The 25,448-nt window shown below is 41.9% G+C and overlaps 1 protein-coding gene across 2 annotated transcripts; it reads right to left on the bottom strand.

The window, feature by feature from the left end:
* LOC307032624 (uncharacterized protein) lies at positions 1–24,836 on the bottom strand. Of its 2 annotated transcripts, XM_079670731.1 has the most exons (56): positions 24,575–24,836; positions 16,515–16,712; positions 15,294–15,512; positions 14,995–15,219; positions 14,557–14,573; positions 14,431–14,463; positions 14,283–14,315; positions 13,840–13,893; positions 13,540–13,632; positions 13,275–13,349; positions 13,121–13,165; positions 12,961–13,014; positions 12,785–12,838; positions 12,641–12,694; positions 12,238–12,291; positions 12,038–12,091; positions 11,818–11,862; positions 11,673–11,726; positions 11,543–11,587; positions 11,265–11,318; positions 10,834–10,932; positions 10,583–10,627; positions 10,363–10,461; positions 10,203–10,256; positions 10,012–10,119; positions 9,851–9,904; positions 9,670–9,768; positions 9,274–9,327; positions 9,074–9,172; positions 8,928–8,981; positions 8,798–8,851; positions 8,664–8,717; positions 8,519–8,572; positions 8,324–8,368; positions 8,144–8,242; positions 7,957–8,064; positions 7,755–7,808; positions 7,547–7,600; positions 7,063–7,116; positions 6,912–6,965; positions 6,714–6,821; positions 6,583–6,636; positions 6,379–6,432; positions 6,043–6,204; positions 5,838–5,945; positions 5,497–5,604; positions 5,028–5,081; positions 4,653–4,760; positions 4,181–4,234; positions 3,972–4,079; positions 2,880–2,933; positions 2,686–2,793; positions 1,977–2,334; positions 1,431–1,618; positions 1,082–1,324; positions 1–551 (listed from the first exon to the last, which is right to left on the bottom strand). In XM_079670731.1, the coding sequence occupies exons 1-56, from the start codon at positions 24,666–24,668 to the stop codon at positions 405–407; spliced, it is 4,965 nt and encodes a 1,654-aa protein (XP_079526857.1). In that variant the 5' UTR covers positions 24,669–24,836; the 3' UTR covers positions 1–404. The 2 variants fall into 2 exon arrangements, with proteins under 2 accessions (XP_079526857.1, XP_079526858.1); XM_079670732.1 differs by lacking the exon at positions 16,515–16,712 and having other exon boundaries at positions 24,575–24,835.
* Positions 24,837–25,448: the final 612 nt, after the last annotated feature.

Here is a 25,448-nt window from a genome sequence, read left to right as displayed (position 1 = left end):
AAGGTTTGAACACTTTTATTTTTGCTATAAACACTTGTGCATTCTGCTTTAAACATGTCTTTAATATTATTGGCTGTTTTTTCCAGTTTATGCACAATTCAATAACATCTTGTTTTGTTTCATGTTTGCACCTTTAGACTTCACTTGTCCTCCCACATGCATTTCCCTGTAGTACTGGTGCTCTATAGTACATGTATTGACAAGGTGAATAAATTACGTCAGCTTCCTGTCGGTCATAGAGTGAGTAGACTGACCTTTAATGGCTTTTGGGAAACGCAGCCATGTGTACAAGAAGCTACCCTTCATCGACGTGTTCGCTCACAGAAAGACAAGTCCTTATTCTTTCATTTTCTGGTGACGTTACTCCTCTAGAAAAAGCCTATTTCTGTCCATCTTGTGTTGTTTTATGAAAAACACACAGGGCCGATGTCCAGGCCGAACTCCTGATCAGGCTTTCCTATGTCCATGGGGGCCACGTCCACGATGGGCAGGCGGGCAGCAGTTAGAGTCCTGAACTCGATCACTGTCTTCCCCCACTGCCCGTTTGATTTCTGAGGGAAAAGAAAGTCAGGTGATATCAGTGGAAGGCTTCTTGCAATCAGAATACATTGAATCTAGTCATTCTTGGTTTTTACAAGTCTTAGTTAAATACATTCCGATTGGTTGATTTGGATATTCAGCAGTCTTCTGTTTTTCAATAGACCACGTGTAGTTATATCAATCTGCAGTAAAGAAGTCTGTTCATTTCAACGTTAGCTGTTGCAAAAAGCTAGCTTTCTCCATTTGGGAACACCACGGCGTGTTTTGTGAATATTCATTTTTATATCTGTGGGGAGCTTCAAACTTTGGATTCATGATGGCTGAACTGTTCCAAGAAGTGAAAAGAGAAGAGAACAAGAAAGCCTGAGAAGGAAAGAGGTTCAAAGAAGACAGGAAGTAAACACTAAAGGGAACGCGGTGTGGGCTCTGGCAGTGTGGTAAAGACAGACAAGGACAGATGATCTCAATCCGTGCTGCCATCATTTCAGGCTATCGCTGCATTTCCAATCGTATCCCGAGTAATGGGCGCTGGATGTCTTACCGAGCAGCCGTCCTCGGTGACGGTGTATCGGAGGCGGATGTTTCCCTGCGCCCTCAGCTCCTGGCCGTTGGAGCCTCGGAGGACCAGAGCTTTCTTCAGGTTGGTGGTCTTCTCGTCTTTGTACGCCACGCTGTTCTTGCAGTGGTAGGTGATGCTCTGTTGAGACTCTTTGGACAAAAGCTGCAGCAGCTTCAGCTGAACGGCCACGGCGTTGGGCTTCTCCTCGTTATTTCCGTAGCGGAACTGAAACCAGATGTACATTTGATGATTACAACCAGGGCAACTTAAGGTTTGTATAGTTGATAAGGTTTGGTATGAAACCAACAAACCACATCTCTTAATGTCTTACTCTGGTTCCACTGATATCAGCTCCAAACCAGACGGGTTTGTTGGTGCTGGGAATGGATTTGGTCCACCAGGCTTTGCGGGGAATCTCAGCAGGATTTGCAGAGATGCAGGTTTCCCCAGTTTCCATATTACAGAAGACCTTGATGGCATCCTTTGTGCTTCCTTGATTTGGATCAATCCAGTACTCACCTGTAGGACACACAGATATGGGTTTTAGTACATATATGGCATCAATAAAAGAAATAGAAATAGGTAGGAAAAGATTGGAGAGTAAATCGATTTCATGCATGAGTTTATATTTAACACATAGGAACACATACATGCTTTACTCAAAAAGATAAATATACTATTATGTATATTTTTTGTTCAAATTTGTTGTCCTTAATCCTGATTGATTCTCTATTTAGGAAAAAAAACTCGCCCTGGGTGTCCATTTTGAAGCCCAGTGAAAATGATGGGTGTAATGTAATGTTTTGTATAACACAACTACAGGTCAACACTGAAAATAAGAATGAAAAATGATGAAAGCAGTAAACGGGACCCTCACCGCTGGGCTTCTGGGGGTAGCACTGCTTGATGTCCTGGCAGGTTTTGGCAGGGTTCCCCTCGCTGCCGTCAGGACTACGGAGGTTTTGTAGATGTCCGCTGAGGGTCTTCAGCGAGGCCTGGACCCCGGTGTCTGCGCGCAGGAGGGCTGACTTCTTATTGGGGAGGGCTTCGTCTCTATTGATCTCTGGGAGGAGAGGGGCAAAGGCAGACACGTCGTCCTCCACGAATTCCAGAGCTTCTGGAATACCACCATTCCCGTCGTAGTCGTAGTGAGCAGCGAAGAGGTCTTCCATAGCTGAGGTGGGGGGCCCTGGTGGTCCTGGAAGGCCAGAAGGTCCACTATCACCAGGAGGACCCTGACAGAGAAATGATAAATATGAAGTTAAGATATGAAGTCAAATGCACTATACTGTCCGCTGTCTTTACTGTTGTAACCTATTGCTGTTTAATCACATTTACTTTTATTATGATCTTACATGTTGCAAGTTTTTTTCCCACAATATTCTAACAAAACAAAGTCTTTTATATTCTTAATATGTTTGGGCCATATCTTCTCCATCTATCCAGTGAATAAGATTGAAGTAATCTGAAAATGTTAAATGTCAAAACACTCCAATAAATGTTCATCTTTGACTAATATCATACTCACTGTACCTCTGTAAAGATAATACCAATAGGCTGATATATGGAATATGAAAATGTGTCACCTGGGCCCCGAGTTCTCCACTGGAGCCTCTGCTTCCAGGAGCCCCCATTGGTCCAGGCTGTCCGATGTTTCCTTCTTTCCCTGGAGGCCCTGACACTCCTGGAGGCCCCTAGAGAGAGAATTGAACACTTTCAAATAAGGCCTGCACTTGCTCTTGATTGCAAATGTACCTGCATGGTGCCATTAAACACCCACCCTGGGCCCCGCGGGTCCAACAACACCCTTGGATCCAGGCTCCCCTGTCGCGCCCTGAAACAAAAAAGTGAAATGTAGTCAACTGAAATCTTTAGTTAGTTAGTTTGAACTGAAGAGATTCAAAGCTCATGAACTTTGGTTAATTATAGACCAATAGCTCTAGCCAGTGTGTTATCCAAAGTCCTGGAAATCATTTTGTTGGATAGATGATTTTCTCATCTATGTACCTCAGATAACCAGTTTGGCTTCAAGGCTAAGCATGGTACTGAGCTATGCATCTATGCTCTGAAAGAAATGGTAGAAACATATAGAAGACAGAATTCCACTGTTCTGGTTGGTTTCATTGATATCTCTAAGGCTTTTGACCGAGTTAACCATCATACACTGTTTTTAAAATGGAGACAAAGGGGTGTGCTTAACAGTATAATTAGGATCCTGGCTTATTGGTATGCCAACCAGAGCATGCGGATCCAATGGGGGAATGCAGTCTTGGCGCCATTTGGTGTTGGTAACGGAGTCCGGCAGGGGGGGCTCTTCTCACCATGCCTTTTTAATATCTATATAAATGATCTATGAGATGATTTACGTGTCTGTAAAACAGGGTGTGTGATCGGTAATGTGATTGTAAACCATCTTATGTGTGCTGATGATCTGGCTATTGTTTCTCCTAGCAGTGCCTGATTTCCACAGTTCAATAATATGTTCTGATTATGGTGTTAAATCTGATGTTAAATACAATGAAGAGCGCTGTAATGACCTGCAGAGCAAAAGGGGATAAGAACCTTTGTTTTCCAGCATCCTGTCTGTCAGGACAGGTGCTGTCTGTCTGCTGTAACACTAGTATCTGGGACACGTCATTACAGGTGAAATGGCTGATGATGATGATGACATGTATAGACAGTGGCGTGTCTTATATACACAAGCTAACATGTTGGCTAGAACATTCTGTTGGTGTTCAGATAAGGTTAAGGTGAACCTCTTTAGAGCTTATTGCACTCCTCTCTATACTGCCCCCTTGTGGCTCGAGTTTAAGAGGCGAGCCTCCAGAAGAACATGATCTGAGGTTGCCTTCATGATAAACATGTTGCTTACAGTTGTTCCTGGTAAACCATCGAGCCCGGTGAAGCCTCTGTGTCCTTTCTGTCCCCTCTCTCCATTAACTCCGGTAACTCCTTTCTCCCCCTGTGGTCCTTGAGGGCCCTTAACCCAGACACATGATCACAATTGTCAATAGAAGGTTTAACACAGGGTTTAAATAGTCAAATGTATGTTTTCTTGGTAGATTCTCATTTCTTGCTTACCACTTTTCCCCGTATTCCAGCTGCTCCTTGGGATCCAGGGGGTCCTCTGCCACCCTGAACTCAAAACAAACAAACCAACATGACAGAGCCCACTTTGCAAATGTGATCGGAACACCAGAGCTTTTTATATGTATTTTACACACGTAGCATTGGGGTTGTCACCCTATCAGAGTTACACTCCACCATATTTGTAAGATAAGGATATGTATAGCAAAAACTAATTAATCAGTCAAATGTTTAACTTTCTGTACTTTGTTCCTTTTTTTGTTAACCTATTCTTTTCTAGGGACATGAAGAGAGAGTCAGTTCTAAAACATTTATTAACGCTGGATTATTTAAACAATATTATCATACAGTACGCTTTTTATCAACATGTTTTAAAATATTGTGGTTGTTTTCAGTACGTGTATATCGCAACACCCTAAGTGGCATGTTAGATCCTCAGTAGTTCACTTGTGTTTTTGAAACTCACGTTGTCGCCTCTTTGTCCAGGACCGCCCGTCATTCCCACAGGACCCTCGGTTCCTGGAGACCCACCAACTCCTGGCAGACCCTCTTGACCAAGATCACCCCGATCTCCCTGAAAACACACACACACACACACACACACACACACACACACACACACACACACACACACACACACACACACACACACACACACACACACACACACACACACACACACACACACACACACACACACACACACACACACACACACACACACACACACACACACATACACACACACACACACACACACACACCAGTGGTTAGTACACACAGCTGTATGGTACCATACACTCCTCCAGTCCAACAACACAGACACTGAATGTCATCTTACCCTCTCCCCTAAAAGACCGTCCTTCCCTGGAGGCCCCTCTGCTCCAGAGATACCCTGAAGAACACATATGATGACATGATAAACTCTCTGGAACATTTCAAGTGAAGAAGTGTGATATTATAAAAAAGCTAAATTGTCAGCAAAAAACCGAATATATTGGGGCATTACAAAACAGGTGGTTTCACTGAATCAATCCAGCCATTGAAACATGTCTTAGTTTAGCTATTATCAAAATAATCAGTTTTTTCACTATTATTTGCTTGCTTTGGTTGCTGCCATATTAAGAGCATATATCCTGTAAAATATATTTTAGACATTTGCTTACGTTATTAACAATCTGATATGTATTACAGTTATTGAGATTCTTTGGCTTGGATTTTTGGAGAAATATAAATACCAAATAATCAAAAGGTCATTATTGGTGCTAAAATTGAGAAACTTTAAAAAGAGGGCAGATGGATTGACCCACCTCGGGGCCAGCGTCTCCTCGCGCCCCGTTGGCTCCTGGCAAACCGACTCCACCTGAGGGCCCCTTGCCGCCCTGAACTCCAGAAGCTCCAGCTTTTCCAGGTGGACCCTGAGCAGAAAGTAATAATGCATCAAAAACACCGAGAGCACCAGACTCCTCTGTACAGTATTTCATTTATCGTGATCTCCTGTTCCTGCATTTTAACTCACACCATTGTATCACTGCATTATCTTGCATATTACAATAAAGCCATCGAATCTCAAATTGGAACATTTCATGGACACATGTCAAAGCCTAGACATACTTTATCTGTGTAAAGCTCTGTCAGAAGCAACACTTACAGCAGGACCGGGGAGTCCCAGCATGCCTGCCTCTCCTCTCAGTCCGGGCTGACCCACAATGCCTCGCTGTCCTGAGGCCCCAGCAGGTCCTGGAGGCCCATCCGGCCCCTGAGAGATAATCATAAGAACAGACAAGCAGTTGAAACATCTCAGGATTTATTTCTGTACAGCGCAGCCTGAACTATGAGCGGAAAGACCCTCTCACCCCAGGGCCGTCCTCTCCGGAGTCTCCCTTCTCTCCTCCGCTGCCGGGGGCCCCTGTAGTCCCCCTCTCCCCTTGACGTCCTTGAGCTCCGTTATCCCCGATGATCCCAGAAGGACCCTGCTTTCCTGTAGCACCTATAGGCCCGTCTGCCCCGACAGCACCCTGAAACACACGTGTTCTTTGCTCAATACACATTTGGATTTCAAGGCCCTTTGCTTTCAGTTTGAATGTATTCATTCTTTCTACATCTGTCATTTATAATACTGGCAGCATGATTTAACACAAATATTGATTTGAAGTGATAATTGTTTATATCATTATCACTTATTAACTCACAGCAGAGCCAGCTGTTCCAATTCCTCCAGCCAGTCCAGGAAAACCAGGAGAGCCCTGCGGGAAGAAAACACTTGAAATAAGATCTACTTCAATGATCCTAACAGAATGTGGGCACATCGGAACATTCTGTGAAACAAAGACATCATGAAGGTGTTGTTCCACCGAAGGCTGTGAATGGATGAAAACAAGGAGAGGCTCACTTACAGTTTGACCTTGCGTTCCTCGGCCACCTTTCAGTCCAGTCACACCCACAGGTCCCTGAAACACGCGTAGCAGTGTGAAGGGAGTGGTTCAATCTTTATTTCTATGTTATTTACACAGGTAAATGTGTGTACCTGTCCTCCAGATTTCCCAGCCATCCCCTGTGGTCCAGGTGAGCCTCCCTCTCCCTTCAGACCAGGCTCTCCTGTCTCACCTTTGACCCCTGGCTGACCATCAACGCCCTGGGACAGAAACAGGAAATGTATCTTTATGGGTTTCTTTTTGTATCGGTATATTTTGCAGGAAACTGCCCTCTTTTAGCGGCGACTTACGGAAGTACCGGGGAAGCCAACAGCACCAGTTGGACCAAGATCACCAGTAGAACCCTGTTGGTATAGCAACACACACATATTGTCAAGAAGAAGAAAAAACACACCTTTCAAGAAATGTTTCATTGATTGAATCAAAAAGTGTTCCACTGACAGGGATCCCTCTGGTGCCTCTGCGCCCTCCGGGTCCTGGGGGGCCGGTCTCACCCTGACATTAAAGAAATATACATTTAGTGAAATAGAAAAAACAAAGTTATTCAAACCTGAGGATAGTTTTCCTACATTTACTTTTCTTTAATGTATGTTTTACAGATTGGAGCTTTTAAGGAGATAGCTTTAAGTTCATATTCAGGCCACACACATGTACCTGTGTGGATTAGCCTGTCTTTAAAGGGGCATTTGAATTATAGAACCGATGCATGGATGCTCACAGAACTGGAATTTAAATACTAGTTTGACTTTTTACCCTCATACTGATTTGATTCCTAATCAGTTCTCTACAGACTATGAGTTATAAAGGGGAAAATACACAATATGAACAATATTTTGTATTTACTTTTGGGATTTTGTAGTTTATTTTTTAAAACGATGACATTTTTTAGTTTAAATAATTAGAGAATGTAGGATTCAGAGCTCACCTTCTCTCCGTTGGGTCCGCCGGAACCAGGAGGTCCAACAGGACCAGGAAGCCCCTTTTGATCAAATGAAAACATACATTACCCAAACTATAACTCAACTGATGATGGTGCGTGGTCTGATGTTCTTAGTTTCATCAGGTTCAATATTTGGCCACAAAGTAGTGGCTTCTTATGGTCTTCATCCTGACATCATGCGGAGACGACTCACCCGTCCACCGTCAGCTCCGGCTTTACCCTCCAGTCCTGCCTCTCCATTAGAGCCCTGTAAGGAGAGCCTCATCAGTGCCTCAGACTCTAAATGCTTTTAGGAGACGCTTCCTCTCCTTAGTCCCACATTTCCCAAACAACATTTGAACACCCCACCAGGACCTTGCTCAGACATTTGTACTCCACTTCAGTAGTCTACTTACTGCATCTCCCTTCGGGCCTGAAGGTCCGTTTAAGCCTCTCTCTCCGGGCATGCCCTGAAGTCCTGGTCCTCCTACTTCTCCAACAGCACCCTTTGAACCAATGCTACCCTAAAATGTGACACTTATTATAAACACCATTCACAAACACAGAACATATAGATGTAGAGTTTCAGTCCGTGGTTTTCACCTTTGGCCCATCTGATCCCGGTCCACCTGGACCTCCTTTGGGTCCGTTCAGCCCGTTGGGCCCGACTTCACCTCTCTCTCCTGGAGAGCCTCTTTCTCCCTGCATGGGCAAACAGGGGATTACAGTATGCAACACTTGTTTGACTCAACCTGTAATCAGTGAGAGCAGAAATGGACTTACCCTTGCACCTGTAGGTCCGCTAGCACCAACCTCTCCAGCCATACCCTGGAACAAACACGTATGTTTAGAGTGATACGGAAAGGAGAACTACATATATGTTTACAGAGGACACATCAATGTTGATCAGATCATTTTAGGGGTCAATGAAAAAGATTTGAAAAGTTAGCACTAAAAAGCTGTTTATTTTTGTCGTACCTCAGCGCCTGGTTTCCCTGACTCTCCAGGTGATCCTGGCCCTCCAGGTAAACCCTAAAAAACACCCAACCAAATCATTATGTAATGCATCATAAAAAACGGTTACAAACTCAAAAATACATTTATTTTTGGGAATGCAGTGTACCTGGAAACCGTGCAGTCCCTGTGAGCCATGCTCTCCTCTCATTCCTGCGACTCCCTGGGAAAAAGCAAGTATGATATAAAATAAGTAAAACCTCATGTTATCAAATCACTGATGATGGATTGTTAGACGCTTACAGCAGGGCCAGCTGGACCAGCAGCGCCTTCCTCTCCTTCTTTCCCATTCACCCCCTAGAAGAAAGATGATCATTAGTATATTTGTTCTGATTTAATATAAATGGTATTATATGAAGTGAAGGTAACTTGCCCTTTGACCTGGAGCCCCGGCGCTGCCAGCCTCGCCAATCTTTCCAGCATCACCCTAAAATCAGAAATAACAGAAATCAGAAACCGTCTCATCAACATATTGGACTACACACAGTATATTGAAGTGGAGCATAAACCAATACTGACAGCAAAGCCTTTGGGTCCGGGCAGGCCCATTGATCCAGATCCACCTCGGTTTCCAACAGAACCAGCTGGGCCCGGTTTACCATCATCTCCTGCTAAGCCCTGGGGCAAACAGAAGACATTTTAGTACTTGGCATAGTTTTGGTCATTGGTTCGGTTTGTAGTGAATCTTTAATATGTGATTAAAATAAACACTTGCGTACCATTGGTCCTTGTTTTCCCTCTGGACCCTGGGCGCCAATAAGTCCTGTCAGACCCTATGAAATTAGACACACAGTTACAGATGAACCTAAAAAACAGCATTTTCTATAAATGCACAGTCATATCTAGACAGAGAACAGGGCTCCTGGGATTCATTATTACATTTTATGTACATTTATTTTTGCGGTTTAAGATCTGTTTTCTCCATTTTCGAAATATACATTTTAGGGGACAAAAACGTAAGAAAAAAACCCATTTGAGACCGACACACCTAGCAGTCGCTTCCTCTTCACTGTAGCAAGGTGAAAAGTAAAACTACTCAAGGCCAGCAAACAGAAAGTGCTCTGACTGCTAGTCTGGACAAATATCTATACAACAACTAAATATTTCTGCTTTACCCGAGCTCCTGTTAAACCTGGCTCTCCATTACGTCCGACATCTCCATCTAAACCTTTGGCTCCGAGCGACCCTTGCAGTCCTCTCTCGCCCGTTGCTCCCTGTTTGGTTCAAATTCACGGTTATTAAATAGTAGATGTAAATCCGGCCATTATTTGCATTTTGATCTAAAATAAAACCCACCTTTTGGCCAGGTAAACCATCTGACCCTGGGAAACCTCGACTTCCTGGAGTTCCCTAGAACAAATAGTTTCAAGATTGAACCTTCAAATATATTTCACACCTTGAGATCATGAAACTTGATCTTAAAAAAAGATCTCTAAATAAAGTAAAGGTTAACTCACAGCTTCTCCTGTAGGTCCGATAGGCCCGAGGTCTCCAGCATCACCTCGGGATCCCCGCTTTCCTTCATCTCCCACCGGGCCGATTGGACCTGGAATACCATGGTAACCCTAACCCAGAAAATCAATAATCAGTCAGTACCATCAACTGGTATGCGGTTTTTTTAAGGTCGGTATAGTGTCTTTCAGGTTACCCTTTCTCCCTTGGCTCCATATTCTCCTTTGAATCCTGGAAGTCCACCTTCGCCCTTTAAAAGAGGATCAAAAAACATTCAGGCTCCCTGTGTGTTTACTTGAAGCTACAAAGTTACAAACAGACATGGACATGGATAGAGAAAAAGGCTTGCAAGATACCAATTGGCCCTTTGGTCCTTCTGCTCCTGTAGTTCCCTGGGGGCCGGGGGGGCCAGGCTGCCCATTCAGCCCTGGTAGACCCTGCACACCTCCCATACCCTGAGGGGGAGAAGGATCAGATACAGATTGAATGAAGAAACAGCAGATTCACAGACTGCCCTCATTGGCTAAAGTTGGTATCTCATGTTCAAAATGGCGCCTCTAGAACTTGTGCACTTACCGATTGGCCGCGGCTACCTTCACCTCCATCAGTTCCTGCGGCACCCTGTTAAAACAAGAACTCATAATGAATGACCTCATCATTCGGGTTTTAAGCGGAGAAACACGGTTTTTTATTCTTTGACTTGTAGAAATCACCATGAAACTTCTCAGACAAGACAATTATTCTCATACCATGTTTTCTAAATCGTCTTGATAAAATGTGTGAATGAGATATTATCTTGGTCATTTGGTTAAAGCTCAGTTACACACCTGTTCTCCTGAAGGCCCGGTAGGTCCGACGTGGCCGGATTCCCCTCTGGGACCCTGCCGCCCCGAAGTTCCTCTGACGCCCGTCGGCCCTGCTTCGCCCTGCAGCAACAGACAGATTCAGATCAAAATGAAATTCAAAGGTCTTTTTGAAATGAAGAGCTCAGATTTTCGCCCGAGGTTTAACGTGATAAAACAGAACTCTCATTCTGTACTTCTTATACTGTCAAGTGCAGCAGCCGCATATCAGCGGATCCTTTGAACAGAATTTATGGTAAATGTGTGTTTGTAATATATAACAGTGAGTCCAATGTTGCCAATATCTACTTAACGGTGTAATATTTTCCAAAAAGTTAAAAACAATTTCAAATACAAATGGATTTATCTTTTTGAAAACTTTCCAAATCCTAAAAGACAATATTTGACAATCTTACCTTCATTCCTGGATTTCCGGGAAATCCTAGAACACCAACGATACCCAGTGGACCCTGTAGTAATAGAACATGTTATTAAATATTCAAAACATAGTTGTGAGAAAAATCAGCTTGGTTTGTTCACAGTCTTCACATTGTCTTGCTTTATTTGGTCCAAAGAACTAACAAAGCATTAAAGTTGCTTCAGTGCGGGAGAATTGACAGAGACAGCGCCAATAACTTTGTTACACAAATATTAGGCTTTACAAAACATGTATACCGTAGATATAACTTCTTACCAGAGGACCAGGTTTGCCAACATGGCCGGCGGCTCCACGTTTTCCCTAAAAGAGAAAGAAAATGTCTCAGCCTTGCAAAACAAATGTTTGCTCATTTCCCCCAAAAGTCCAGATGCTGTGCTTTTCGTACCAGAGGTCCAGACGGCCCGGCCCGGCCTCTCTCTCCCTGCAGGCCTGCTGGTCCCTGAAACAGAACAGTGGCTCAGCATCTGGATGACTTACACCTCACTCTGTATGCAATGCTCTGCTGAGGAGTTGTCGTATGTGTTGCCTACCTGCAGGCCTGGAGCACCCATCCCACCAGGAGTGCCAGATTTACCCTGCGAAACACAAAGAAACAGATATAAGAAAGGTTTGAAATGTGCAGGTTTTTATTTGATATTATAAAAGATGTTTTCAAACCAGTAGTGTAAATGTAATACATGTTCTTCATTTTTTTTTAAGTCCACCTTGAGAACTACAATATTAGATAGGATCAAAATATCAGATTCACACCTTTGTTCCAACCGCTCCAGACTCGCCTTTTGACCCAAGAAGACCGAGGTGTCCCTGTTGGAGACGTTTGAATTCACAGGAATGTCATGAGTTCTGGATGTTTCTGACACATACAGTAAGCAGGTCCAATGACTGTGAAAAGTGAACACTCATGGCTCGGTGATGAGGGAGGTAAAAGAGACACGGTCTGTGGACCTTACCTTCAGCCCTTTCAGTCCTGGATGACCTGGAAGTCCTGGGAATCCTCTTCCACCCTGCGTTGAAACAAAAAGGTAACACACACACACACACACACACACACACACACACACACACACACACACACACACACACACACACACACACACACACACACACACACACACACACACACACACACACACACACACACACACACACACACACACACACACACACACACACACACACACACACACACACAGGTTAAGAAGTCTATCGAGCATAATCAGTGCTTGTTTTATATTACACTTTGTAAATAAAGATGCAGACTGAAATACATCTCCCCTGTTTGATCAAGGCTTGATTCTGAAGAATGATATTATAATGCATGCATTTAGTTAGAATTGAGGGAGACTGGGTTACCATGGATCCTGGATATCCTGGTTCTCCTGTAACACCTGAAGGTCCACTTTCACCCTAAAAAAAGCGGAAATAGTTCTTAAAAAACGGACTAATACGAACAGTATATTCTTGATTTACAAGAGGATGCGTGTAGGTTCCACTCACATCAGGTCCAGATTTCCCCAGAGGCCCGTCTTGTCCTCGCTGACCCAGCTCACCCTGTGAACACACACATAAGTTGATTTAGATCTATCTGGTCAGAAACACGTTTCAAATGGCTCCTCATAGAAACTGTGCATATGAGCATCAAATAGAAGATATCATGTAGATAATGGCCCTACCATCGGTCCTGGATCTCCACCATCTCCTGGCATTCCCTGACCTCCACTTGGGCCCTGAACAGAGGAGGTGATACAAGTCACTTCAAATGTTCCTACATCCTTTCTTATTATTATAATAACATAGAACATGTAATGCAAGCGCCAAGAAGCCAGAACGTACTAGGAGTCCATGCATCCCAGAAGGTCCTCGAGGTCCGGCTTCTCCCTGAAATGGCAACATTTGACTAACTGTGGTTTGAATGATACATCAAAGCATACTTTGTAACTGTACACATGTTTAAAATACATCTCCTTCACAACTGTCCACCACTCACCCTGGATCCTGATACCATCCCAGCGTGACTTGACTTCTCTCCGAAACCTGAAGCCATCTGTGACAATAGGTTGCCCTTCAGAGAACAAAGTGAAAGGCAGAATGTTTAGGAAACGACTTTGATGTATTTTTCCACCAACAAAAGTGATTTAAATTCAACGTGATCGAAGAAATGATCACACCATACGGCACATGTAAACCAATGTAGAAGACAGTTGTTCTTTTTCTATGAAACATGCACATTAGTTAATAAGAAATAAACTCACCCCAGGGTGGGAGTTCTGGCCTGGGGGTCCGGACCCTCCTGGATTTCCTGGCACACCGGGCTCTCCATCAAATCCTTGTGGCCCTTCAAATCCCTGCAGGGTGAAATATCATTAATGAAGCAACATGATGTTCTTAAAGTAACATCTGATAGCCATACGGGAAGGATGTGATGTTTTGTTGTACAGTCATTCATGTGGACATTTACATACTGATATTTGTCTGTTTAAAAAGAAGCATTAGAAAAGGAGCTATGTGAAAGAGCACTGTAGTTTACACTACAGGTGTTCATTCAGACTTACTTTTCTGCCTTTAAAGCCTCTGGGTCCAGTTCGTCCCTGACTTCCTGGAGGACCCTGAACACAAGAGAGAGATACAAATATTTAACACATGATTTAAAGCTATAAAATGTAAACGTTACAGTGTTGATAACTACCATTCATCTATTGACTGAAAAGTGTATATATATATAAGTTTGTTCCTTTTTTCTGGCCTTCCTAGAAAGCAGGTAAACAAACCCTCATGTAGTCGTTGAGCTATAACGTCATTCAGTCTCTTGAGTTTGTCCAATCGTAAGCACTATAATGACACTCTGGTGCCCTCTAGTGTCGCAATGAGTGTATGGCTAATTTTGTATCATATCAATCAATTTCAATACATTTATATAACCCTACACATTATACATATATCATACAGTTATATAAACGGTATGGTTTAGTGGAGAGTAAGAGCAGGAAAAACCCACCGAGGGTCCTGAAGGTCCAGGAAGCCCTACCACCTGTTAGTACAAAAACATAAGAAAATGTTAAGAGCAACACACAAAAATAAAACCTTTATATGTAATAAAAAAACACTTCATGAGGAACTTTTTCAAATTGCATGCAGTGACTCACATATGGGATATCACCAGGTTCTCCTTTTTGTCCCTATAAAGAAATCATTAACATCATTTAATCTTCTGAACTGCAATATCTATTTTAATATATTTGCATGAATCACTTTTAGAATGAATGACTTACCTTGTAGCCCATCAGTTCTAGGGGCAGAACATACAAAGAGAAAGTTAATGGAATGTACATTTCAACCTAATCTTAACAGTCTCAATTATTTATGCAGTTGACTCATGGTCTACGGCTTCTAACTACTGCAATCATTATTTGGAATAAAAGATTAAATCAACGATTGTCAACATTTTAAGAGTAATTTCACACCCCGTTAGAATCTGGTGTTTCCTGACCTTTATGAGCATTACACACACAATGTGCAAGGCTAGTTATAATAAACTGAACTTGTACATCCCTTGTAAGGAGAATCATTTAACAGATATTAAGATGTATCATATCTTATTGTAAATGCCCTGACTATTGTTATACACAAGGTCTTTATACTTCCACGTTGTTTATGTTATGCACCAACTTATGTAAAACTAAGACCAAACTGTTTCTGCCTCAGCTCACCTATCCTCCGGCCGGCACTGGCGAAGTGTTCACACAGGGGGCAGCACTCCCCCTCAGGCGTGACCACCTTCTCACAGTTGGTGAGCAACTCACACTGCACCTCGTCGCAGATGGCCACCCCGTTGTCACAAACACACACGCGACACGGCGCTGGTTTCCAGATCTCGTTGTGCATGTAGACGTCCTCTTCGAACGTGCAGCTATCTCCTTCCTTCTCATCTGCAACTGAAGAGAAAACAGATGATTTGGGAAGGAGCACTGACTAATCCCTCATTATCATGACAGGAGATTCTGTTCACCTGTTGAGGGGTCTGCACTTGGAGATGATGCTGACGTTGCAGACACACACACGGGGCAACACTCGCCCTCGAGGGTTATAGCTTTCTGACAGTCGCTGAGGTCCTCACACATCACGACTTCACACACAGCGGCCCCCATGTCGCACACGCAGATCCGACACGGCTCCGGGTTCCACATGTCATTGTGGGCGTAGACTTTTCCATTTTCTGTGCAGGTATCTTTAGAAATCAAAAACATGCATTACGTGTCTGCTGGGATGGTGTAAAACTGACCAATGCACCTTCGAGACATTCAAAAGAAGTTCAACATTTGACTCTTTCTTGCTTTCTTGCCCAGAGCTAAGAAGTGTACTCATGTTTGTATGATACATATGAAGTCACCAGGAAGGCTGGAGGAGCCTTGTTGCTTCATATTGAGCATACAGACGTTCAAATGGGTATTTCTTCATCTAATTCTTAACAAAAAAGTCTTGGAGCTTCATTTACAATATGTTGAACTGTTTTCTTTCAATCTTAAATTGTACCAGCACACCATAGCATGCTTACTTTCATGCCAACCATTTTGAAAGGGTAAAAATAGTTTTTTTTTAAAGCCCCTATGTGTTCATTTTTGTGTGACTATCAAACTCCAAGTAGTTTTGATAGCAAAAAGGGACACTCCTGTTGCACACCATTAATCTCAGTAAGTTTTCATGGAGTCTCCAAAGTCACAAAAAAACGAAACTTAAGGACTTTAAACATTGCATCTCTTAAAGATACGTACATTTAAATGAAATTGTATCCAAATACTTAAAGCTTTATTTAAAGCATCTTATAACAAGCACAACGACCAAAACGTGTGACAATACAAAGAATCAAAAGTGCATTTAAAGTAAAACAACATGTGAACAACATGGTGAAGGAGGTGAGCATTTCCCAGAGGAATACACCTTATTTGGTAAATAAGTTCCTTGCTCAACTTCATTTTGTGTAGCAATAATGCTCTGGATGCCTATGCTGCACATAAGTAGGTTGAGAAGGGATCTTATCGGTCAAAAAGTCAATGTATACCTTTTACAAATTGCATTACAGTCAAAGGGAAACTCCAAAACAAAGTTGTAGATTAAAAAGCATAATTCAGGATGGAGTCTGAAGAGCAATGCTTCAGGCTGGGAGGCTGCTGAAGAGAGCAACCAGGATGCATCAGCAGAACGTAGTTTGGCAGGCAGCTGTGCAGTTTACCAGTTCCAGTGTGTGCGGAGGCCGAGCACACGGGGCAGCACTCGCCCTCAGGGGTCTCTGTGGTGTCACAGTCACCTAGGTCCTCACACACCAGCTCCTCACAAAACACAGACCCCATTTCACATATGCACACATGACACGGGTCTGAGCTCCAGATCTGATTGTTGGAGTAGACTCTGCCATCCTCTGTACAGGAATCTTTGTGAAAAAAACTGCCATCAGTAACATGTATGTAGTGGACTTTTTTACTTCCTCTTCAGCAAAAGCCAAAGGTAAAATCACACATTACCCATCACTAAACGTGTCTCATGTGACTGAGCGCTTTAAAGGATTAGACGCAATACTCTAAACTTCAGATGTATTGCTAACTAGCTTGTTGTGAGTTTGGTGCCATTGTTATTCGATTGAAGCATTGTGGGTATCACTCTTATGAGCATCTGTGAAGAAAACATGGTTGACACATTGGTTGAAATGTCCAGCCAAAGGTTCTAAATGAGTCCAGAGTCATGCATTGTTCTGACTAAAAGTGACAGCAGATAACAAGCAAGTCTTTTAAATGAACAATGGCTTTAGCCTGATTTCAGAACTTACACATGTGTGCAAAACACATTACATACTTATATCATCTTTGTTATTTAAACACCAAGAACTAAATCAAGGAATGGAAGAAACAAATCCAATTTTGAATCATGAAGACATTGGTGGACTTTTGGCTGAGAAGTGATGGCAAGCTATGAAAGACAAGAAATTAGTCCCCAAATAAGAAGATGTCATTGTGATTCATCCTCAGAAAAAAAAGATCTACTCTTACTCAGATCATTTGAGAAAATGTTATTTTCTATTTTTAAAACCACATCAAATTCCACGTGAATACACCAGTAACATGGATATTTATGGAACATGCCGACCCACATATCAAATGGTTTGAAACATGTGAGAGCAGCTGTAGAAGGACGTGGTGCTGCAGTGGAGCTCAAAGGACTCGCTCACTAGGACAGTGACTCAGCTCTTCACACACGGCCAACTCACACACACACATTAGCAGTTTCACACACACACATCCAACATGGCTGCTGTGGGCTTCGTTTCTGAAAGAGGGAGAACACCTTCACATTTGCTTTGCAGGAGTCTTCATGAGAGACCAGCAATAAGCATGGCAGATGATTCGTGTTCACATTGTGCACATCATTATGACGTTTAATCATGTGTGCACATTTCCTAAACAAGAACACTCTATTTGAAACTCTTCTTGCTCTTTCATCACTATTATATACAGAGGTGGAAGAGACTCAGATATTGTACTGTAAAGTACCAGATTGTAGGAATACTCTGTTACAGTAAAAGTCCTGCATTCAAAATGTTCTTCAAGTGAAAGTAGAAAAGTATTCTCATCAAAATATAGTGAAAGTAGCAACAGTAAAAGTAGTCATTGTGCAGATTGGTCCATTTCAGAATAATAGATATGATATGTTTTATAATGATTGATCATGAAAGTGTTCTCAAAGCTGGTAAAGGTGCAGCTAGTCTGAATGACTTTGTATACTGCAGGGTAGCTTGTGGATTTACTCCAGGTGGAACTAAAGTCTGATTCAGGTGTTGATCATAATGTTTTATATCATTAATCCATATCAGCAAAGTCACTTTGTCAATGTAGCGGAGTAAGAATACAATATTTAACTCTAAATATAGTGGAGTAGGCCTAAAGGTCAAATGTAGCATACAATGGAAATACTCAAGTACCTGAGTAAATTTACTTCTCACCACTGATTATATATTTAAAGTCTAGTCCCAGTAATAGCTGGTCTATTTGAGCTCTGTCTAAACGCCTGCTAGTGGAGCTCATCCGGACTCCTCCCGAGGTTTAAAGCAGAAACACTCAGGATTCCTGTGGCTTTGTAATTGCTCAAACCAGTAAATACAATGAGAGGAAAAGTGGTTTTCTCAGCTTTGCTTTTGGAGCTTGTGGTGAAGGAACAACCAGTGTCACCTTGCCCTGAACTGGACCACAAGACACAGGCTACATGTGGAAGCCCGCAGCGTGGCACCGTCTGTTGATAACACCAACTGTTTCCGTCTAGAGCAGTGGTGGAGTCTAACTACATTTACTCAAGTACAATTGTGAGCTACTTTAAACTCTTACTTTACTACATATTTTTACTTTTTACTCCGCTACATTCTTTTAACAAAATTATCTACTTTGCAAGTATGGATTTAATATACGGAATATAAGGTGCTGTTTACACGAGAACGCAAACGGTTGTATCCGCTACTTTTCTTATTCGTATAGCCCGTTCGTTCACACGAGGCCGTAAGGGAAACGCGGAAACGGACCCCCCAAACGATAACGGGTCCCAAGGTGGATAGATCTGCTAACGGAACGCTCTGGGGGGCCAAACGGCTCAGTGTGTACGCCCTATACGATAATTTCCTGATAAGGATGAAGCCATAGCCCCGCCTCTCCCCACCTCTGCTGCTCACTGCTGTAGCATGGTCAGTAGCTACTGCTACTGCTACAGATGTTAGTGCAACATCTACAGCTCCTCTACCACAACCATCAGCAACAAGTGGACATGGAGAACTAGATGAACTACATGAACTACATGTTGCTAAATCTACTGCGGGGCATAAACAGAAGGGCAACCATGGCAACCATGCTCGGGGGTCTTCTTTGCTGCTATTGGTGTATTTTGTGGCAAAAGTACAGCACCACTTAAGGGCCGGCATATGTACTACAGCGCCTCCAGCGCTCACGAGCGGTCTCGTGTGAACGGAAGACTTTTTTGATATCGAATTAGTTGCGTTTGCATGTAAATGGGGTCTAAATCACCCAATGAATCACTATGAGCTTAAATTACCCAGCAGAAGAGCAAGTCATTTAAATAATCCCCACCTTAACCGGGTGAACATTGACTTTATTGCAATATTATTAACTATAAAACTAAAATGTTATATTTGTCAATCTGATATGGGCCATACTGGAAAATAAGTACTTTTACTTTTTGTACTTGAAGTTATTTCAATGCTAATACTTGTGTACTTTTGCTTGAATACAATTTTGAATGCAGGGCTTTTACTTATAACAGAGTATGTTTACAATGTAGTATTTGTACTGTTACTTTAAAGTAAAAGATGCAGAAAGTATCTTTGTATGTCAGGTAAAGTTCAGAAGAAGTATGTGAACTAAAATGACACGAGGCGGGACATTTGAACTGCCAGGTGTTTCCACTTGGCTGCTAATGAGCTCGTCTGAGCTGTAATGGAGCTGAACCTCTCCAAACGAATACAGCGTGTTCCAAAGAACACACTTCAACAAAAGATTGTTTTCACTTCAACACTTCAAAGATGAGAAGATTCAATTAAAGGTTATCTCCACCGCACGCGCCCCTGCTGAACGTGTAACTGCAGTCTGAACACTGACCAATCAGATCGAGTGATCGTTTCCACAGGATCCCAACGGGGACAAAAGAGTTGCAAATAATAAAGAGCAGTATATATTTGTAATAGTTTTTATTTAAAGATAATATTTTTACCCTTTGGCAATTGCCGTAAACATAAATATTGGTCTTCTTGGTAATAAGGGATTCATTTTATTGAGGTTTGCAGATAAAAGACTATATATAGTCATAACTATTTCTTTAAGCAATTTAAATGTGATTATTTTAAAGTGGTAACTGCCAATGCAGCTCTCTGTAATTGTAGTTTGCAAACTTATTTTTTATGCTTTCATTCCATCACTGCAGTTTAGAATGAAGTTAGGCGACATTGTGATGATACTTGAAATGAAAGCTACACTCTACACACGCAAGGTCTATACCAATATTGCTAAAAATTGTACATTAAAAAACATATGGTGCACTTGACGGAAACATAGAGTATTTTATAGAAAATCCAGAGCAGTTGGGCATATGTTAGAAAAGTGTTCCCAATGAAGCCAACCTTATCTCGTCTTTGACGGTCTTGTATTGTTTCCCATTGTAAAATGAATCACAACAATCTTAAAGAACAACAATTCATCAGTGCAAACCGACCAAAAAATCTTTGTGTTACCACAAACCACAGTAACTGTACTTTCCACCCTTGTCCAGCAGGTTGCACCCATTACTAAGCAATGCAATAACAATCTGATCACATGAATTGATGAATTCATGACACAGGCATAGAAAGAACCATCAACTACACTGTAGTCCAATTAACTAGAGTATATAACGTTAAAACATAATTATGCCCATCTAACCTCAAAGGGAAATTCCACTGATTATAGCAGTCAGTTTATAGGTTCTACTCAGTGTTTTATAAGTTGCCCTGAAAAGAAAAGTTTTTTCCCCAAGCAACAAGTCAATTGCAAATCAATCACGTGCTACTGTCTCAAAAAGGATGTTTTCACTTCTCATGTACACCCTAATAATAAATAGTTTGATATGAAGTAAATGAGTTAAATCAAACCTTTTTTAATACAAAGTTTGACATCAGGGGAAGGAATACAGTTTATGAATTTGTATGGAGACTAAAAATAGATAACAGACACTTTTGGGCAAATTGCCGCTGATTGCACTTTGACTAGACTGTGGTGGGATGTGACAGCTCCTGGCTGTAAATGCAAGCATGTAATCATCTTTGCACCAACAGCAATGTTTTCAACTGTAAACACAAAACAAGATGAGACCTATAGTTTGTATGTGTGCAGGCAAGGTAAGGTAGGTAGTGAAATGTGACTTTAATTGTTTGGGTAGGAATACAATTATATAGAAAAAAAGGAAAAAAAAGTTCTAAAACATAAATGAAATGGCACCAGTTTCAGCTGATTCAAAACACTTCAAAAGTGTTTAAGGAATTTTCTACAAAGAAAATCTATATCAATCAATAACTCAAACTTAAAATACATTTTCCCTGTCACTATTATTTTTCCAACACATCCAGAACAGCAAAACGGACAGAAAGGGGTTTATAATTCCTTGTTTTAAGAAATGTATTTTTGGACGGTTTGTTTACATTGCTGGTTATGGGCCAAAATCCTGATCCCTTTTCTGTGCCGCTGTTTTTTAAAAGTTAAAAGAAGAGGAGAAAAGGGGAATATGGCCACCTGCTACGAGCTCAGTGAGCATATTTGAATCCTGCCAGTTTAGGGACGTCCTAAGTACTAATTATGTGGTGGAGCCTCTCCCCGCGAGAGACGCAGCTTTTCAAAAGCTGGAGTTATTTCAGGGAAACCACAGCGGCTGTATTATACGTTGGCTTTGGGTAGAACTTGTGGCTTTCACTATTTGGGAGAGCAGAGCGGTGCCACACCCGGAGGACCCTCCTGCAGAGCAGACAGCAGCTACAGAGCTGATGAGTTGGGGGTTTGAGTCTACAGAGGGCTTAAACAAAAAAGTCCTTGTGCAAAAGAAAGGCGTTCATTTAATTGAGCTTTGCAATAAAATATAACATTTCTGCTGATGCTTTAGAAAGAGTTTGTAAAAGTGAGCGAAATCTATGTTTTTAAGCCATATAAAAGTGATTATAGTGGATGAGAGCAATTATGATGACTAAGTGGTGTTGGTTTCTCCCCTAAGAGGAAACTCTCTCACATAGTGGTTTTCCTAAACCTCCTCAACTCAGGTTTATTATTAAACCGTATTCATCAGTCCACATAAACGGCACCTTAAGCCAGTGGCTCCAAAGCTGGCAGTTGGGACTCCTCAAGGGTTCACGTAATGAAGTAAAAGGGTCACAAGATTGATATCAGTATTTTTTGGGTCTTAATTGTTTGTGTCTTTAAGAGTTTTCAACCAAGGGAAGACAGTGACGCTCCTGTTTGAACCAACCATGTTTAAATCAAGAATAAAAACTGTCACACACGTTGTTGCTTCAATATAAAACATCTCTAAATGTTTTAGCCAGAAAATGGACAAGAACCACTGCCTTAGGTGTACACTGCAGTCAGTGCCCAATGAGTAGACAATTCAATCTAACAACTGAAGTCTTAAAATGTACATTGAAACCAGTGAAGGAGTATGTGACCACAAGCACACACACACACACACACACACACACACACACACACACACACACACACACACACACACACACACACACACACACACACACACACACACACACACACACACACACACACACACACACACACACACACACACACACACACACACACACACACGTTCAGACCCACTGGGCCAAGAACAGCACTCTAAAATGTTAAATACTCAGCAGACGTTTTAACATGCCAGTATCATAAATCTCAGACAGTTTAACTATTTTCTCAGAACAACAACAACAACAACAACAACAACAACAACAACAACAACAACAACAACAACAGCTGATAAACCTGTCTGTAACACAACCAGAGTATCTGAATACAGCTACACTTGGTTTCTAAATTCCTTAAATGTGTATCGTGCTGAAGAGGAATCAGTTCTAAGTCACTCCCATTCCCATGGTGTTGCAAGGTGGGTAGGACCCCCACACGGAGTTGTAACATAAAGTGGAAAAAAAGCTTTTTTCCTATTCCTCTGAAATGCTGGAAAACATTTCTCTTTCTAGAAGTATTCAAATAAAACATTGCTTAATTAACTATTATGTTAAACCGGTTATACAGTATACATGTTACATGTAATAATAGCTGCTTTTTCAGCGGCAACAAAAATATTTTAAATATATATAATATGGCTATTAAGGAATGGACCTGGATCCTCTCTCATTCCATCATAATTAATATTATACTTTTTTCAAACTTCATGGTATGTTAAATAGTTATATTGTAATTGTTCTATATATATATTTCTTGCACTCCCTGCTTCAAACAGGATATTAGGCTTTGGTTAGCCTTATTCTAATTTGAGTTTTCGGATGCTAATTGACTTCAGAGAGCTTAATAGGTTAATATAAAGCCAGCAGCCATTTATTGTAGCCTAACATAAAGAAAGGAAACAGCTAGCAAGTACAAAGGGGGCCTGATAACAGCCTGTAACTGTAATTAAACACAAAACTTTTGGATCACCCTAGATCAGGTGTTGTCCACCTGTCAGTCCTTAGCTGGAGAAAATGCTGGAATTGCTCTGAAAGACCCCAAAAGAGATTATCTTTGAAGCATAAACTCAGATGTACAATTACTTTCAACTTTCTCAGCTTCAGCGGAGGTGAACTTGGATGGAAGTGAGCGAGGCATATTTAGATCCAGCATCCTCTCACTCTGGGTGTGTCCTGTCTGCCTCTGGCTCGGAGTCTGACCAAAATGAGTGGCCTGCTTTTGTCCATCCCATCTGCAAGGCCACATCATTATAGCCGTGGTGCAGAGAACCCCATCATTCAGCCTCCACCTCGCACTGAAATAGCCCAGTGCTGCAGCCTGTAGGGGGGGGGGAGATATTTCTGACCCAGGATCAACATCCACTGGGACATTTTATTTAGATTTAGAATTGTTTAAAGGACTTTATTGCCTAGCAGTGTAAAGCCGATTCAGCCCCACTTTGATGCCACTTCGCCAAAGAGATCTCTTTCTCCATTTCTAATGAAATCCTGAAAGGTTAACAATATCTTTTCCCTCTTAATCATCAATAAGTGGTTTCTTGAACAGGAAAACGGTGTCTGATTATTAAAAGATATTCTGGTTTGGGTTTTCCGTTTCTGAACCACCAGGCCGGTGTGGTCCGGTTTCTGGGAGGCAGAGCAGCCCTATGTTTAAAACTTCAACAGATGAGAAAACTTCCCATCCCACTTCCTTAACTCTGAAAAATAAACCAAGAGCATCATGGGAAAGACAAACAGTACTGTCACTTGCATTAGAAAAACAGAGTAAATGTTTTCACAGGGCTCGGTTAGACGATCATGAATCACTGAAGACAGCAAGGCAGGAGGAAATATATATTCGTTGACAAGTTAGACCAAAAGTAACTTTGTGATTTTATGACCTTACACTTCTTATATTTGCATGAAAACAATGTTTATTGTCAGCACAAATGCAATTTCATGACCTTTTTGTTTGATTCGGCATCATCCTGTCAGTAACTTACACATGTCATTGAGGAAAACTCATGTAGGAGGAGGTGGCTGTCACTCACCATTCTTGGTATCTTCTTGGCAGGTGACGGTGATCACCTGAGCCAAGGTGAAGACCAGGCAGAGAGTAATCCCAGAGCGGAAATAGGGGCCCATGTCTGGATAGCAGACATGCAGCGGTCCTCACACACAACTTCTGCGACACACACAAGGAAGTCTGAGAGAAGAGAGAGAGTCCGACCCCGAGCTACAGTATCCAGACTGAGAATATCCAAATATCCCTGAGTGGAGCGGCTCCTGGATGAGCGATCATTGCACACTGAAACAAGCTCCCTCTTCACCCCCTCCTCTCACTCTCCTCCTCCTCCTCCTCCTCTATCATCATCTTTTCGTGCTTCATTTCAAGGCCAACCTCCTCGGGCTCTTACAAGTTGCCTTGAAAAGATGCAGCTAATTAAAGGCTGCATGAAATGTGTCCATGATGAAAAGAGAGCTGAATGATGATGCATCTCAAATACTTTTGGAATCTCACGTTGAGTCGTTGCAGTTTTGGCAACCTGCATTGTGGTTCAAAAATGATGATTTAAGGACTTTATTTAGCATTGACTTTGGTTAAAGCTGTATTAATCAACATTTTACTATTCAAAATGGAACAAATAAGTAATTTGTGCTTCTGCAGCATTTACTCTTAGTCTTTCGTTTATACATTTCTATTCGTTGCGTCCTTAATGACCCTTTTCATTCAGCCCCCATGCCCATGCATGTTTCATAGATCTTGCTTAAAAAGCAGAGAAACAATTCAGACAAACTTATGTGGGTAGTTTGTGGGAAATGAAGTCAAAAGGTATAAAAGTACATGACTTATATTCGAACATGATATAATTGAAGCTTAAGTCTCTGAAAAACAAAAACAAATGTTTGATGTAACGCATGTGC

Source organism: Notothenia rossii (assembly GCF_949606895.1).
Source record: "Notothenia rossii genome assembly, chromosome: 3".
Lineage (NCBI taxonomy): Eukaryota > Metazoa > Chordata > Actinopteri > Perciformes > Nototheniidae > Notothenia > Notothenia rossii.
This window is presented reverse-complemented; position numbering and strand designations above follow the sequence as displayed.

What these genes read in the sequence shown, in the direction of transcription:
- LOC307032624 (XM_079670731.1), bottom strand. Translation starts at nt 24,668, where the DNA reads ATGGGCCCCTATTTCCGCTCTGGGATTACTCTCTGCCTGGTCTTCACC. An exon ending in CTGGAGCGGTTGGAACAAAG is followed by an intron (nt 11,863 to 12,037) that starts GTGTGAATCTGA and finishes TGTGTTTCGCAG; the next exon opens with GGTAAATCTGGCACTCCTGG. An exon ending in CCGGGCCTTCAGGAGAACAG is followed by an intron (nt 10,628 to 10,833) that starts GTGTGTAACTGA and finishes TTGTTTTAACAG; the next exon opens with GGTGCCGCAGGAACTGATGG.